The 16,006-nt window shown below is 48.4% G+C and overlaps 1 protein-coding gene across 1 annotated transcript in view; it reads left to right on the plus strand.

Annotated features, from left to right (window-relative positions):
• Positions 1–15,721, plus strand: part of LOC138977318 (tetratricopeptide repeat protein 28-like) — a gene marked incomplete at its 5' end in the record, with an annotated part of 28,023 nt that extends 12,302 nt beyond the window's left edge. The window contains 11 exons of the mRNA XM_070350217.1: positions 328–570; positions 1,544–1,750; positions 2,133–2,383; positions 3,116–3,281; positions 3,709–3,900; positions 4,403–4,634; positions 5,300–5,376; positions 7,646–7,754; positions 8,201–8,308; positions 8,577–8,788; positions 9,816–15,721. Of these exons, the coding sequence (XP_070206318.1) occupies positions 328–570; positions 1,544–1,750; positions 2,133–2,383; positions 3,116–3,281; positions 3,709–3,900; positions 4,403–4,634; positions 5,300–5,376; positions 7,646–7,754; positions 8,201–8,308; positions 8,577–8,788; positions 9,816–11,963 (3,945 nt within the window). The remainder of the gene's footprint in view (positions 1–327; positions 571–1,543; positions 1,751–2,132; positions 2,384–3,115; positions 3,282–3,708; positions 3,901–4,402; positions 4,635–5,299; positions 5,377–7,645; positions 7,755–8,200; positions 8,309–8,576; positions 8,789–9,815) is intronic.
• Between the last annotated feature and the right edge of the window lie 285 nt (positions 15,722–16,006).

The raw sequence follows: 16,006 nt of genomic DNA on the forward strand, positions 1-16,006 counted from the left end.
AAAAATACCCACCTGTTTTTCCTAGCACTAGAGCTCAAACGTACGTGTCTTATTCCACGTGTCTTATTCCACGTGTCTTAGTGCTGACAGTAGTCAGAACGTGTGCTTCTTGCCCTGCAGCAGACTCACGTATTCATAGTTGCCACACTTCCGGCAAGGCGCCGGAAATCTGGTTTTTGCAAATGTCCACAGCCGGAAATTCAGGTTTTTATTTTAAATTCTGTTTCGAGAAAAAATCCACGAGACAAAAACATGTTGGTTCGTTTCGCTCAATTGAATGGTGGACTAGCGGTAGACTCACAAGTTAAATTTCTTATCCTCGTGTAGCGGTCAGGCAGCAAGTCTCCGCTCTGCACGCTGTACCGGTGTCTGATCGCCCCCATGGAGGACACCATCGCCTCGCTGACAGAGGGCGCCACGGAGCCTGTGGACCTCGTGCTGGTCCTTCAAGGTGACCTCTACCTCATCCCCTTCCTCATGCTGCGGCGTGACCAGAACCAGCCCTTCCTGTTTGAACGATTCAACCTCATCATCGTGCCCTCCGTCAGCGCGCTGCAGAACGCGAACAAGGTAGGCCGGAGTAGCGATTGGTTGGTGTGGGGAGGGGGGGTAGTGGTAGAGAACACAGAAGAAAGAGAGAATGCTCCATGTCCTACAGGCTAAATATTTCGCCTCTAAAGGACCAGATATGGGTTATATGATACGAGTTTTACGCCCTCACGGCTTTTGATAAGATACACGTGTATACATGAGAACATAGTCTGTCTTAACCTTGAGAACATAGTCTGTCTTGACCTTGAGAACATAGTCTGTCTTGACCTTGAGAACATAGTCTGTCTTGACCTTGAGAACATAGTCTGTCTTGACCTTGAGAACATAGTCTGTCTTAACCTTGAGAACATAGTCTGTCTTAACCTTGAGAACATAGTCTGTCTTAACCTTGAGAACATAGTCTGTCTTAACCTTGAGAACATAGTCTGTCTTAACCTTGAGAACATAGTCTGTCTTGACCTTGAGAACATAGTCTGTTGTATCTCCTTAATGATTGTAATGAAGAGCATGGCAGCTGAGCGTTTTTTTTAATTCACACTGACATGCTCAGGTTACTGTCTGCTGCTTTCGTATTAGGCCGCTGATACACAGAACTTTAATGCTGCTTTTTATTTTGAAAAGACAATGAGGCCAGTGTATTGGTGTTATTCTATCGCACATCAGACACTAGTTGACATGCAACCTGAAAGCTGATTGTAATCCGGTACACAATTTCGTCCGATGTATCCTGAGCTTCTACACATTCAGCAACAATGTTCTCTCGAAAAACACCGAGAAAAATAAATAAATAAATAACTCAACAGCAGACCAAATAACCTGTATGCAATGGAGGTAAAAGAAATAATAAATAAAAAAACTCTCCTCTCCCCAGACTGACAACGGACGTCCAACAATGAGGGACATGGTAGACTGCTCCTCATCTGAAACCTGTTGAAGTGTGTGAGCTTCTTGACCACTTTTACCACGTAACACTTTTTCCTGCTTTTTTCAGACTGACAACGGGCGTCCAGTGATCGAGTCGTCAGGGGCGCTGGTGGTGGGCAATCCCCAGCTGACGCCCAGCGTGTCGCACCACTGGCACCTCAACGACATCCCTGGGGCGGAGTACGAGGCGCGCATCCTTGGCGAGCTCCTCTCGTGTCGCCCGCTCATTGGTCCAGAGGCCACCAAGGGGGCGGTGCTTCACCAGATTGAGCAGGTAGGCGCGGCGTAGTGTGCTTTGTGGAACAAGCTGCTTCATTTGTGTGTGTATGTGGAGTTTTTATTTTATTTTATTATTATCAACAAGTTGTTTGGGGTTTTGTCCAGAATTTAAACGGTATTGAATGTAACTTCTTACTAAATAATGCAAATTTAGGCAAAATCGTCATGCTAACTGAGAACGTTCGGGATTTACACTTGGCATTATAGCAGGCGTGATCGTGACTAAAAGTAAATTTTATCGATTAAACAAGACTTTACTTTAGTATTTCCTGAAGGATATGGTAGATTGAGATTGTTGATACACATTTCAATTGCGTATCTGCCCTTACGTGAAGTAACACATTTTACAAAGAATTTTGCTGTAACTTGTCTCCTAGGTGGAGGTGATTCACTTCGCTGCCCACATCTCGTGGAAGCTGTCGTCCATCGTGCTCTCGCCCTGCGAGTTTGGCGCCACAAGCTCCGCCCCCCAGCCCTTCCCCATGATTGACAGCGACGACAGCGCCAGTGACGTCAGCACGCTGGGAGGCCCCGGCCTGTCGGAGTACCTGCTGACGGCAGCTGACGTCCTCAACCTCAAGCTCCACGCCAAGCTCGTCGTGCTCAACTCGGGATACACCGATGACAGGTCCGTTGACTGCTGGTTTAGCTCCAAACAATCCAAATCAGTCATAAAAAGAGGGTCTTGAGTTCTCCAACTAAATAGTAAAATGGTTACTTGGCAGATGTAATTGTCAGCATAATAGGTAGACTCAACAGAATAAGATCAACTGTAAGTCTCTTACAATAAGAAACAGTTATATAATACTATACGAAAGGAATGGAATATATGTATTTTCTTGTCCTTCATGTAATCTCTGCAATATGATCTGGATCAGACAAAAAGCCAAACATTGTAACCAACATGCAGTACAGGCAGCCTCCATACAGTGGCAGCCTCCGTACAGTGGCAGCCTCCATACAGTGGCAGCAGCAAACTACGTTAACCAAGTAACTATCTGCTCCTTGTTTCACGACTTGCATCGGACTCCAATTGCATCAACTGCTGGAGAGACAATATGTGACCCTCCACCACGAAATGAGTCGCATGTCACCTCGCGCGGTTCTGCGCTAGGCTTAATATAAGTCCGGGGAGTGTCTGGTAACAGTGTGAGGGTCGCCTTAGTCACAGGCTTATAACTCAAAACGTTTTCGCTCTTTTCTAAAACGGTTTTCACCACCGGATAGAGCATAAAAAACTCTTTAGGAAAATGTAAAAATATGAAAATCATGCAAAGGTGACATGCGACTAATTCCGTGGTGGAGGGTCACATATAATATAATATCCAACCAACAACCAACCTTGTTTGACGTGCCACAGGGCGGGACGGGTCAACACGGACGGTGTGGTGGGTCTGACGCGTGCCCTGCTGTCAGCCGGTGCCCAGTGCGTGCTCTTCTCGCTCTGGCCCGTGCCCGACTCCGCCTCCAAGCTGCTGATGAGGACCCTGTATGGTGCCCTGCAGGACGGCAAGCCCATCACACAGGTAGGGGGGGGGGGCATTTTTCTTGTTGGGCTCTTCTTGAGGTCCTCGGGTGATTGCAGAGTGGATGTATTGATTGGTTTCTTTTCAGTGTATGACCCTCTGCGATTTACCCCGAGACGGCTCAGTTGATCACTAAGGAGGAGATAAGTAAATGATTGGTGTCTTTCCGTCTGTGCGTGCGTGGGCGCATGAGCATGTGTGCGTGCGTTTGTTTCTGTCATAGAGTTAGAAGGATACGACAGAATGAGAGAGAGAGACAGACAAACGTTCAGACTGTTTATCATTTGTGCTTCTTTATTATACGATTGATTGGAGTCATTTCATTCATGCTACAGGTAATCACTAGCTAACAGGTAATCACTAGCTAACTTTCACGTGTACATGTCCATTCTCATTTCAAACGAAACATGGCACCATTGTGTTGCAGGCTCTGTCCAAGGCCATCAAGACAGTGCAGAGCACCAAGCAGTTCTCCCACCCGTCTAACTGGGGCGGGTGGGTGGTAGTGGGTCATGACGTCAGACTGGCCAGCAAAGTGGCGCTGATGGGTCACGCTCTGTCGCAGATCCTGCACACCGCCACCTCCAGCAGGGAAACCATGCGTGTCCTCCTGCACCTGGTATGTAGTCACGCTTCACTGATTTTCTGAGTTGTGTTTTTCCTACCGTGGTCGTGTTGATGTTGTCTTCTTCCTGTTTCATCCTCTTTCTCCTCTCTCTCTCTCTCTCTTTGCCCCTCCCTCCCTCCCTCCCTCCCTCCCTCCCTCTCTCTCCCCCCTCTCTCTCGCGCTTACTCTCTCTCACTCTTTGCCCCTCTCTCCCTTCCTCACTCTCTATCTCCCCCTCTCTCTCTCTCCCCCCCCCCCTCTCTCCCCCCCCCCTCTCTCTCTCTCTCTCTCTTTGCTTTTCCCTCCGTCCGTTACTCTCTCTCTCTCTCTCTCTCTCTCTCTCTCTCTCTCTCTCTCTCTCTCTCTCTCTTTCTCTCGTTGCCTCTCCCTCCCTCCCTCACTCTCTCTCTCCCTCTCTCCCTCCCTCACTCTCGCTCACTCTCTCTCTCACACTTGGCCCCTCCCTCCCTCTCTCTTTACTGTCACTAACTGCGCTATGTTCACTACACGACAGATGGAGAAGTCGCTGCAGCGCATCCAGCAAGGGTCGCGTAACCCGATGTACACCACGGTTCAGAGCATCGAGAACAAGGTGGGGGCCGTGCCGGGCTGGAAGGAGCTGCTCAGGGCCGTGGGCTTCAGGTTCGAACCCTCCGCCGCTGGGCTCCCACCCGCCGTCTTCTTTCCGCAGTCCGACCCGTGTGACCGTCTGACCCAGGCCTCGGCCAGTCTGCAGGCACTGCTAGGTGAGTGTTGGTGTCCGAGTGTCCGTGTGGCAAGGTAACACGTTGCACGTAAAAAATCTACTGGCTTTTGCTATCTGTGATGTTCTTGTGTGCTTGCGCAATAAGCGCTCAACATGTGACAGGGCAAGTAAGTTTGTAGGAATGACAAAAAAAGTGCACAGAATGAGAACATTTTTAAGCAGCATGAGTTTTCGTTAGATGAATCTTTGCTTTGAAGTAGTTGTCATAACAGATGTCTTTACAATTTGTTGGAAAGAGTTATTATGAGAATGATCTTCAAGGAGTGTCAGGAAGTCCCGCAGCTGCTGATTCAGACCTATGATATGAAACAGGCGATGGCGTACGATGCAATCCATATTAATTTAGTTACGACTGAGGTTTATGTGAGCAGAACGCCTGCCAGCAATCCGAGTGAGCATCAGGTTTTCCATTCATCTCCATGAAGGCTGAGACATGAAGAACATGTAGCAATTTGATATGGTTGGTACCGCGAAGAAACAAATTAATGATATGAAGAGTAGTAACATATACGTGGCTGTCATATGTAGGTCTTGCTTTCTATATTGATGGTGTGTGTGTGTGTGTGTGTGTATGTGTGTGTGTGTGTGTGTGTGTGTGTGTGTGTGTGTGTGTGTGTGTGTGTGTCTGTGTGTGTGTGTGTGCAGGTTTACCCCCTAGCTCAGTGACGGCGCTGTCCAAGTTCATCAGCAACCAGGCTGTGGGGGAGGCGCTGATACAGGGGGTGGGTACTCCTCTCACTGTCCGTGTACTCCTCTCACTGTCTGTGTGTACTCCTCTCACTGTCTGTGTACTCCTCTCACTGTCTGTGATCCCTGTCATTATTACCTGTGTGTTGTACCATGTGACTCATTAGACTAAGGAGGCAGTGGTACTCTTTGTGATAGTGTTTTTTCCTCTGTTGAGCTTTCCGTCATGGGAATGTTTCTCTAGTGGTCCAATGTGTCATAGAGAGTAAGAAAGGGGAGATTACTTCTGAAAGAAAAGGAAGGGCTGATAGCCATAGAGGAAAGAAGGGGAATGGAAAGAGCGACAGAGCCAGGATGAATGAGTAAAGGGTAAAGATGTCATACAAAAGGAACGAGAATATCACGAAAAAGCGATGATCGGCCAGGGTCGAGCCTACAAGGGTTACACGCGAGAAGAAACGGGTTGCAAATGGCGGATGCAGAAAGCAAGAAATTTACTGCTAGTAAGTCTAAATGTTGGAAACAGGGCGATCATGGCGGAGGTTGCGAGAGTGTCGGCCGCTGGTGTGTGGCTAATGACCTTGACCTTAACGTCACCAAAACCAAGGAGATGGTCTTTGACCGTAGGAAGAAAAAGACTCCCCTCTTACCACTCACCATCAGCGGTGAGAACGTAGAGCAGGTTGATTCCTTCAAATTTCTAGGGGTGACCATCTCCAATGACCTTAGCTGGGCTGTTCATACTGACCTTTCAGTAAAGAAGGCCCATCAGCGTCTCTACTTCCTGAGACAGCTGAGGAAGTTCAAAGTGTCCTCCTCCATCATGTCCCAGTTCCGCTACAGGGCTGCTGAAGAGAGTCTCCTTACCTTTTCTATCACGGTTTGGTACAGCAGCTCCTGCCAGTTAGTGAGAGAAAAACTGGAGAAGGTCGTTAGGGCTGCCAGCAGGATCATTGGCAGAGATCTCCCCTCTATAGACTCCCTTCACACCCTGCGCATGATGAGGAAATGTAGGTCCATCATGCAGGATCCCACACACCCGGCTGGTCATCTCTTCCAGTCTCTGCTCTCGGGGCGCAGGCTCAGAACCCTCAGATGCCGTACGGCAAGACTCAGAAACAGTTTCTACCCCCAGGCTGTCCTGGCTTTTAATAACCGGTAAATGAACTCTACAGATTGTGACACGTTTTAGGATGTTCTAGGAGTATGCTTTTAGTAGCTGACATTACATACTGTGATCTATAGAGTGGGTTTTAGTATGGTGACACCACTGTGAAGCGATGAAGCCAGACTATGTTTTAGCAGCTGGTTATATTACAGGAATACACATCTAGTATGTTTTAGTAGTTTTAGTCGTTCTTTAACCACTGTGATGTGTTGGAAGAGTTTATTTTTATGTGCTGTTTTAGAAGTACATTTTATCAGCATGGAACATGTTCAGTTCTTACACTGAGTAGTTGACAGTGGGGGGGGGGGGGGGATCCTATCTTATTCTGCGTACTTTTATTGTGGGACGGCGGGGGGAGGGGAGGGGGGGAGGGATGTATGTTACCAGTGCGGGAACAGGGGTTGGAGAGGGGGGGGAGTGGTGGGGGGTCCTAGGGGTTCCGATAGCTCTTAGAGTTTCATAGTTCTCACCATGTCTGTATAGTGTATGTATTAGTTACTGTGATACCAAATTGTCTTAACCATGTATGTATGATGCTATGCGCCAGTGATGTATGAATGCTATTTATTTTTGTTTTTATCACACAGCAAGCTGCTTTCCTCGTGTATTTTTTATGTTCATTCATGTATTGTACACTTGGCAATAAATTATCTATCTATCTATCTATCTAATGACACGCCATCTGTCAAAGACGGGGGACGTTGCCGTAAGATGTTTTGGTAATGTAGTTCACATCACGAACAATAACCCGATAATGCCCCGTGTGAGAGGTCCCACTGAGTCCATGGCAGTGTTCTAGATGATCGAACGTTTAGCAAAGACCTGTACGTGTACGTGTAGATATTGCGTCACCCGTGGCTCACTTGGCAATGTTCCACTGAAATGCATACGTTGTTTTGCTCCCACCAAGACTGCAGATCTTGGCAAACGCATGACGTAAAAACCAGATTTGATGACGTTACCCGTACACGTTCCCGTACACGTCCTTAAAAGTGCTGATCTAGATCTTGCTAATCTCAAACCGTCGCTCTTTTTTCAGTACGTGACGTCGCTTCCACGGTTAGTTCAGAACTATGCCATATTGTGAAGTCACCCCAGTCTTGTATACTATTATACATGTGCATGTGGTGTTTCAGATGCGTGAGATCCTGAGCAAGCTGTCGGCCAAGGAGGGCGGTATAGACATGCTGTTCAACGTGGAGCTCTGGCACGTGTCGGGATGTCACGAGTTCCTCGCCTCACTCGGTAAGTTCTCTTCTCCTTAGGTTGTATCTTTTTGAGGAATATGAGGCAAATTGGGGGTCGGGAATGGGCGGTATAGACATGTTGTTCAACGTGGAGCTCTGGCGTGTGTCGTGTAACAGGCAGTATAGACATGTTGTTCAACGTGGAGCTCTGGCGTGTGTCGGACTTTGTTACCCATAAATCAGTAAGATCTCAGGATTTCGTATCGGAATAGTTTCCAAGGGATGGATGGAGGAGGTCAGTAACGCATTGTTATTTAACAACGACAACAAACACGACGATAACAAACACGACGACAAAAACAACAAACACGACGACAACAACAACAAACACAACAACAACCGCAACAACAACAACACACACAACAACAACCGCAACAACAACAAACACAACAGCAACAACAACAACAACAACATATATAACAAGTGTGTCTATTGATCCTGCAGGTCTGGACCTGGTGGCGGTGGGCGCGGAGAACGTTACGTTACGGTTGAGTAAGCAGGCAATCAGGCGTCACCTGCAGTTCGCTCTACAGGCCCTGGTGGCTGTCTTCAGTGAGTCTGCTCTTGTTGCTTTCTGTGTGTGTGTGTGTGTGTGTGTGTGTGTGTGTGTGTGTGTGTGTGTGTGTGTGTGTGTGTGTGTGTGTGTGTGTGTGTGTGTGTGTGTACATGTGTGTTTGGGTGTCTTTTGTTATTGTTTTTACCATGGAATCAATATGTCAATCCTTCAAACCATTCCACTGTCGAAAAATCCATACGCTATTTATCTACTTTCTTTCCCCCCCTTACCATCTCACCATCACTGTTTTTCTTTTTCCCCCAGACACGCAGGACGCGCCCCGCACGCTGTCACTGGACAACTCGTCCTCCCTGGAGTCCCTGTCCTCGTGTCATAGCGGCTCCTCCCACTCCACCTCCCTCAGCTCGCCCACCCCGGGTACCCTGTCCCCCCAGGGCCGCGCCAAGCGATCCCTCTTCAACCCCGCAGAGATGGAGCGGATGCGTCACTCCCAGCGTCAGCAGTTGCTCTGGAAGGTAAGGCAGTGCCCTGGCTATTTGTCTCCCTTGAGCAGGAAGGTAAGGCGGTGTCGTGGCTTTTTGTCTCCCTTGAGCAGGAAGGTAAGGCGGTGTCGTGGCTTTTTGTCTCCCTTGAGCAGGAAGGTAAGGCGGTGTCGTGGCTTTTTGTCTCCCTTGAGCAGGAATGTGAGGCGGTGTCGTGGCTTTTTGTCTCCCTTGAGCAGGAATGTAAGGCGGTGTCGTGGCTTTTTGTCTCCCTTGAGCAGGAAGGTAAGGCGGTGTCCTGGCTTTTTGTCTCTCTTGAGCAAGAATGTAAGGTGGTGTCATGGCTTTTTGTCTCCTTTGAGCAGGAATGTATGGCGGTGTCGTGGCTTTTTGTCTCCCTTGAGCAAGAATGTAAGGCAGTGTCGTGGCTTTTTGTCTCCCTTGAGCAAGAATGTAAGGTGGTGTGCTGGCTTTTTGTCTCCCTTGAGCAGGAAGGTAAGGCGGTGTCGTGGCTTTTTGTCTCCCTTGAGCAGGAATGTAAGGCGGTGTCCTGGCTTTTTGTCTCCCTTGAACAAGGCTAACCAGAGCGGTCAGGGAAGAATGATGATGATCATGAGTGTTGATTTGTTGTAAGTGTCTTGTACCTATGTAGATGCTGCCTCTATAGAATGTAAAATACAGTACTCTGTCACTTTCACATTGGTCACAGTTACATCACACATTTATACCTGACGGGTGAAGACCCTCCATTCCTTTATTGGATGCGATGAACCTTGGTCCATTTAACACTTCCGCGTCGTCCTGTTAGAGAGGTTGTGTGATGTTTTCTTGGCCTGTCCTAGACGCCCTAATGGCATGGCCGGTTGGTTTACTGATACCAGCGCCGTTGTTCAGATTATGTTCCCTTGAGAACATAGCTTCGCTGGCAAGTGGGTATTTTAAACGTGTTGTGCACGTTTGGGGCATGTAACCTGTACCCCAGTCTAGGCAAGTGTTTTTGCCATCTTGTCGTACACTCGATGAACAGTTGTAAACATAAGTTTTTCGTTTCTTCCCAAAGGGAGACCAAGGGTCCCTGACACCGTCGCCCACTGCGCCACCGCGGTCCCCCCTGCAGCAGGACCCAGCGCTTTGCCTGTCGCACCAGAGCCGCATCCGGTCGCTGTACGGCAGCTCCTCCACCAACGACAGCCCCACGGCCGACATGATGCCCCCGCTCTCCTCCCCCTCCTTCGACGACTCGGACAGTGTCCGGTCCGGGGAGACACCGGTCGCCAGCCAACGCCGGACATCGGTCTTGCGGTCAAGCAGCTCGGACTCCGTCACCACCAAGAGCGTCAAGTTCGCGGAGGACCTCGTCACGGAGCAGCTTTTCGACCCGGCAGGGCCCCGTAGTGACGTAGAGAGTGACGCGGAGTCTGTGAGTGACGTCAGGACGGCGTCACAGCTCAGGCAACATTTCGAGAGGATGAGTGTGAAAGGGGAGCAGAGGACGGGAGAGGGACAGAGAGGTGTGGGGGTGAAGGGGCTGGAGGGAGAGGGTGGGGAGGAGGAGGAGAGACTGGACCCCGAGGACATCGCCCTCAAGGTGCTGGCTGACGTGGCCACGCAGCGGGCCGAGGTGGAGCTCATGCAGCGTCACAGTGCCGTCCTCTCACAGCACTCCTCAAGGCGACTGCGGCAGCACAACGCCATCGCACACACCACCACCACCGACGACAACTGCTCTCTCCCTTCGCCTGACTTCGCCACTCGCTCTCACCACCGCAACCCCCCGCCCACTGAAGGTGTTAGCCACCTCAGAGACAGCTCGCTGCACAGAAAGCAGCCCCCTCCTCCTCCCTCCCCGCGTTCCCTTGGTGTGCCTCACACTGCTGTACACCACGCCCTTCCCTCGCCCGACATGCGGGCCCCGCCCCCTCCTCCCTACGCCGCTCCTCCTTCCTACAACAGACACTCCCCATCCCCCACGGGGGCGGGGTTAGTTCGCGGTGGGAGCGGAGGGCGAGGGAGTATGGTGAGAGGGGGGCTGCAGAGCGGAGAGAATAGCATCTCGTCAGACAACAGCGAGGGTGCCGACAGCAACCTGCAGTCTTCTGTCTCCAGCGGCTACCACTCTGAGAACGGCCATGTCTCCACCACCACGCACCTCCCTGCCGACAGGGGACTTTTCACGCAGAACTTTGTCAATCACAGCACGGCAGGAGCCTTCGCCAAGCCCCCCTCCCCCGGCTCCTCCTTCCGCCCCTCCCAGCCCCCTTCCCCGTTGGTCAGGACGTGCGCGCTGCAAAGTCGGCCTGAGAGCACCAACAGCCTGAGCTCCCAGTACTCCACCTCCTCCTCCTCCACCCGCTCCGTCATCTACCGGCCGCTGGGGGACCCGGGCAGCAAGCCACGCCCACCCCCATCCAAACCCCGCGTGTCCCCCGTCATCAGGACACCCAGCGCCTCCCCCAGCTCCACGCAGAGTCAGGGCGGCAAGAAGCTCAGCTGCTCAGACTCCGAGACCCCCTCCTCCTGCAGCACCTCCCTGGAGGACCTGGGTAGCAGTGTGGGCGGGGCAAGGCAGGGGGAGGAGCGACTAGCCTTAGAGACCACGCCCTCCAGATACAGTTTCAGCGACATGGACTCGGCCAGTGAGTCGGGCACGCTGACACGGCGCGGCAAGCTGGGCGTGCACAACCAGCTCGTGCGTCTCAAGTCCTCCAGTCCCAACTCTGACAAGTTCCTGCGTGTTCAGCCTGACGATCCACGTGATAGTCGTGCAGGACCCGGCAGTGGTCGGAATGTGAACAGAGAGTTCCTCCCTCCGCCCCCTGCAATACCCCCACGTCAACCTCTGGCCGGCAAGAAATCTGTGTCCTTGCAGCCCGCCACTGGTGCTGCCACCTACCACGCAAACAAGGGACACTATTCTGACGTCGATACACACACTAGCAAGGATCACTATCCTTACGTCGGTACTCATGCACCTCACGCTGCGGACAGTGCGTACCCTTATGATCCCGACCTTAGTGCAGACAGCCACGACTCGTCAGACGGCCGACTGGAGTTTCACAGACAGTGTGGAGTGACGTCAGAGTCGGAGGGGGACAGTGTTCACAGCTACGGGCAGCCCGTGCGGCTCAACAAAGCCGTGCCCCTCTTTCTGGACAAAGAGCGCCGGACTATTGCCAAGAGTGCTGTCCTGCAGTCCTCCAAGTGTTGACGTCATTTTGTTTAGTGTTGATGACGTCGTGTTTCTGTGACGTCAGGTGTTATAAAAAAAGTGTGACTTCACAGTGATATCCTCCTATGACATCAAGTCACACGGACAGTTTAAGACGAGACACTGGTGCATGGAAGTAAATGAAGGCTGAGACTCCATGTACTGAATGAAGGCTAAGACTCCATGTACTGAATGAAGGCTAAGACTCCATGTACTGAATGAAGGCTAAGACTCCATGTACTCAAGAGAGCAACTTACCAACAACGGTTCACAAAATACACCTCGCATATTAAGTAAATAATAGAAAAAAAAGTGTGACATACTAAAAATGCTTTCAAATACTGGTCTGGTTCAGAAATAGCGTTGGTCAAGCTGTGTTGTTCTGGGAGTGATACACACGGACTGACACGTGCATCATCTGTACCCAGTGTGTATTATGGCGGAATGATTCTACGGTGACAATCGCAGCTTAATTTATTGACAGACCACTGCACACGCTGAGCGGATTGTGTGACAATGATTTGGTCAAGATTGAAATATTGCCCTTAGCTCGAACAAAATATGAATTGAAGAGAAAATGTACTAACACAAATGCAATACTTGTGAAATATTCATGCTAATACGTGCCACTGTTTAATACCCATCCTCTTATACTTCAACTGATAAAAACAAAGTGTTAATAACAGTGGTTCTGTGCACTGTATGTCTTCGAGTACTCGTTAAGTTAGAAACACTTGTGTGTATGGCAGACAGTTACACTGTATCACCGGGTGTCGTATATTTTTGGAGTTACCTTTCGAGTTTTATGTTTTACTTCTTTGACTTTTGTGTTTGTCTTCTTACTTCAACTAAAATCTGTCCGTATGGGTAAAATAGCGTCAAGCAAAAACACGAAAGGAACAAACTGCACTTCGTAAAATTAAAGCTGTCAGGTTGCTAAAGGTGTCGTATTCACTATTGCGTGAACAGGTTAAATGTTGGAGTATACATATATTAACAGCTATTGTGTTTTCAGCGTAGCAATAGGGCCCGATATTTAGACGAGACAAGTATAATGCCGACGAGTCGAAGACGAGTCGCATTATACTTGTTCGAGTCTAAATATCGGACCCTATTGCTACGATGAAAACACAATAGCGTTTATATAGCTATTCTGACATTAAATTCTGTGTTAAAATCATGTTTTTGTCAGCAACAAGGACCAGAATGGTCCATGTCGTTGATTGCAGACGACGGTTCCCTTTCTGCATGAAGCCACGGAAATAACCGAACATTGAAAAACCCACGGACATGTATTACGGAGAAAACTCAAGATAACCGGATGCTTAGCATTACGTCAATATCTTAGGAATCATATGACGTTATGACGTATCATGCTTGCCTACGTAGATTTTATGTTCGAAAGTCTGACTTCTGTTGGGAATTCGCGTGGTGAAGACTGCGGTAAATCTGTAGATGATAAGAGAACAAGGATTGTCTCAGAAGAAACGACGAAATGTTTCAGACCGGTAACTTCATTTCAACATTGCACTACACAATGGACGTTCTATGTGACAGGAGAGTTTGCTGATTTTGTGTTAAACATTGGTGATTGGAGAGATCGTCTGCAAAAATCAGAGATAGGTCGCTTCAGATTGCAGCTTCTGGAAATTTGCAAGGTTTGCTGCCAGTTAAAGAACTGGATTTTACACGTAATGTATCATGTGTCATGTACAGTAAGCAACAACAAAAACACACACAAAGCAAATTGCATCGTCTGTCGACTAGCCACAGACACAAGCCTGGCGAGGTATGCGTGTACTTTATACACGTGGAAGAAACCGGAACCATGCGTCTTTGTTATTGCCGATATCGTTTGGATATCGGCAAAAATGGCCAACTTTCGTAGCGTTATGCTTTGATGATCGGAAAAGGGATGTGTGAGACCATCCAATCACAGCCCCCGAATCCCCCCACGTGTCCATCAGAATAGCTATATATATATATATACAAGCTGATGAAGAGTCCTGTTATGCTTTCATCGTGTGCCTCCATATCATCAAGGTTTGTTTTCGTTCTTGAATCGTTCTGCTCGGTTTTCCATAGGGTAACAAAAAATTGTATCAATACAGAATCGGTCGGTAAAACCATAGACCATTTCTCCTGGCCGGACCGCCACCAACTAGCTCTCTCTCCGCTCTTTCTCTCTATTACGAGGTAGCGGCCTCTCGCATTTAGAAACCTACGCTTACATGGCCTTTCAGAAATCAGGGGGATGTCATATCAGGTGTCGATTGTAAACATGGACGAAGTTGCCGAGGTAAGTTCTGAAAATGCTAAAATAAACTCAGCTAAAGTGATATGGAACATGTTTTTCGATGAGTTTTGTTGAGTTTAGTTTGGAGTTTTGGAAAATCCAGTTCCTTGTCACCTCCCATTGTCACAAATAACTGGAGCGTGCTTTCTTTTCACTGTCTTCGAATCGCTGGCCTTTCAAACCGGACGCTAAGCGCCCCTGAAAGTCGAGCGTCGTAACCTCGAAGGGTCACGTGACGAGTTGGCGGTCCAGGCTATTTGGTCTATGGTAAAACGAAGGCAGCTGATAAGAGATATGATTGCAAGAGTTGTCGTTTTTTACCTGTTGCATCTTAGGGTTGTCTTTCTTGTCTGTGTTCATACATTGACGCTCGCTTGGACAAGAATGGTTGTGAAGGCATGTTTTATTCACAAAATAGTACGGACAATGGTTGAGTGTCCGTCAAGACTGCAATCTATGCAGTGTGTGTGTGTGTGTGTGTGTGTGTGTGTGTGTGTGTGTGTGTGTGTGTGTGTGTGTGTGTGTGTGTGTGTGTGTGTGTGCGGTGTGTGTGTGTGACCAAGGCCGCAAATCTCAATCATCTCAATCATTATTGGAAAAAAACTAGCTTACCAGTCAAAACGGTACATTTAAACCCACGACGAACAAAGAACGGTGAATAAATCAAGTGCTCTTGTCTCGGTCTATCCACACAAACTTACAGCTATACGGAAACTGCTCTTCATTTTTGTCCCTTGAAATTAGCGTGTTTTGGATATGGAGTCAACATTTCGTAAAAGAGTAGTTCGATTAACTTTTACGGGTTTTTCACGCGTTTTTGCTTGAGAACAGGAAACCAAAGTAAAGTGCGTTTTAACAGTGTTGACTGGGAGGTGCGGGCGCCCTCCTCTTACTTTAGTGTTGCGAGATATATATACATATAATAGCATGTTATTAGAGCACACGTAACAACGTCATTTGTTTAAATGTAGGAAGTGATACTAATAACGTACAAGCTGCATGCGATTTGTAACAACTTTCGTTCCGATGCAAACCACGTGTGTACAGCACATGATTTATTTAATATATTACAAATTAATGCACGTAATAACGAAACGCTCTCTCTCTCTCTCTCTCTCTCTCTCTCTCTCTCTCTCTCTCTCTCTCTCTCTCTCTCTCTCTGAAAGAAGTGGAATCTGTCTCCATTGCAACAATTGTTGTTTTGTTTTTTTATGTATGAAGTGTCCAGACCTATAACTCACGCTAAAGTTACAAGAGTTCGAAGAACAAAATCTTCGCGGAAGATCCAACCCTTCTTGCAGTAACAAAACGTCGGTTCATATTTGTACAGATGTATTTTTTGACTCCGTGTTTATCTTCTTACATTACAGGAATGTAAGATAGTGTACAGGATGATTTATAAGTTATGATGAAAATGATGATGACGTCCTTAACCATGTGACAGTAAAACATGACTAATTAATTGTGTGCTTCGTTCTTTCTGTTTATTTCACCTTGCGTGTTGTGTGTGTGTCACGATTTGTTTGTGTGTGTGTGTGTGTGTGTGTGTGTGTGTGTGTGTGTGTGTGTGTGTGCTCTACAGTCCGAGATCTGAGATGTACATCCTCGTATAATGGAGTGCTCCTTTTGTCTCCGTACATATACAGTATGACAATTGTTATGCTCTACAGTCCACTACTCCTCGTTCGCTATCACAGCTAGGACTGCCCAGAGAAACAGACTAAGCAGATGAAGGACGGTTATGTCC

Source organism: Littorina saxatilis, linkage group LG9 (assembly GCF_037325665.1).
Source record: "Littorina saxatilis isolate snail1 linkage group LG9, US_GU_Lsax_2.0, whole genome shotgun sequence".
Lineage (NCBI taxonomy): Eukaryota > Metazoa > Mollusca > Gastropoda > Littorinimorpha > Littorinidae > Littorina > Littorina saxatilis.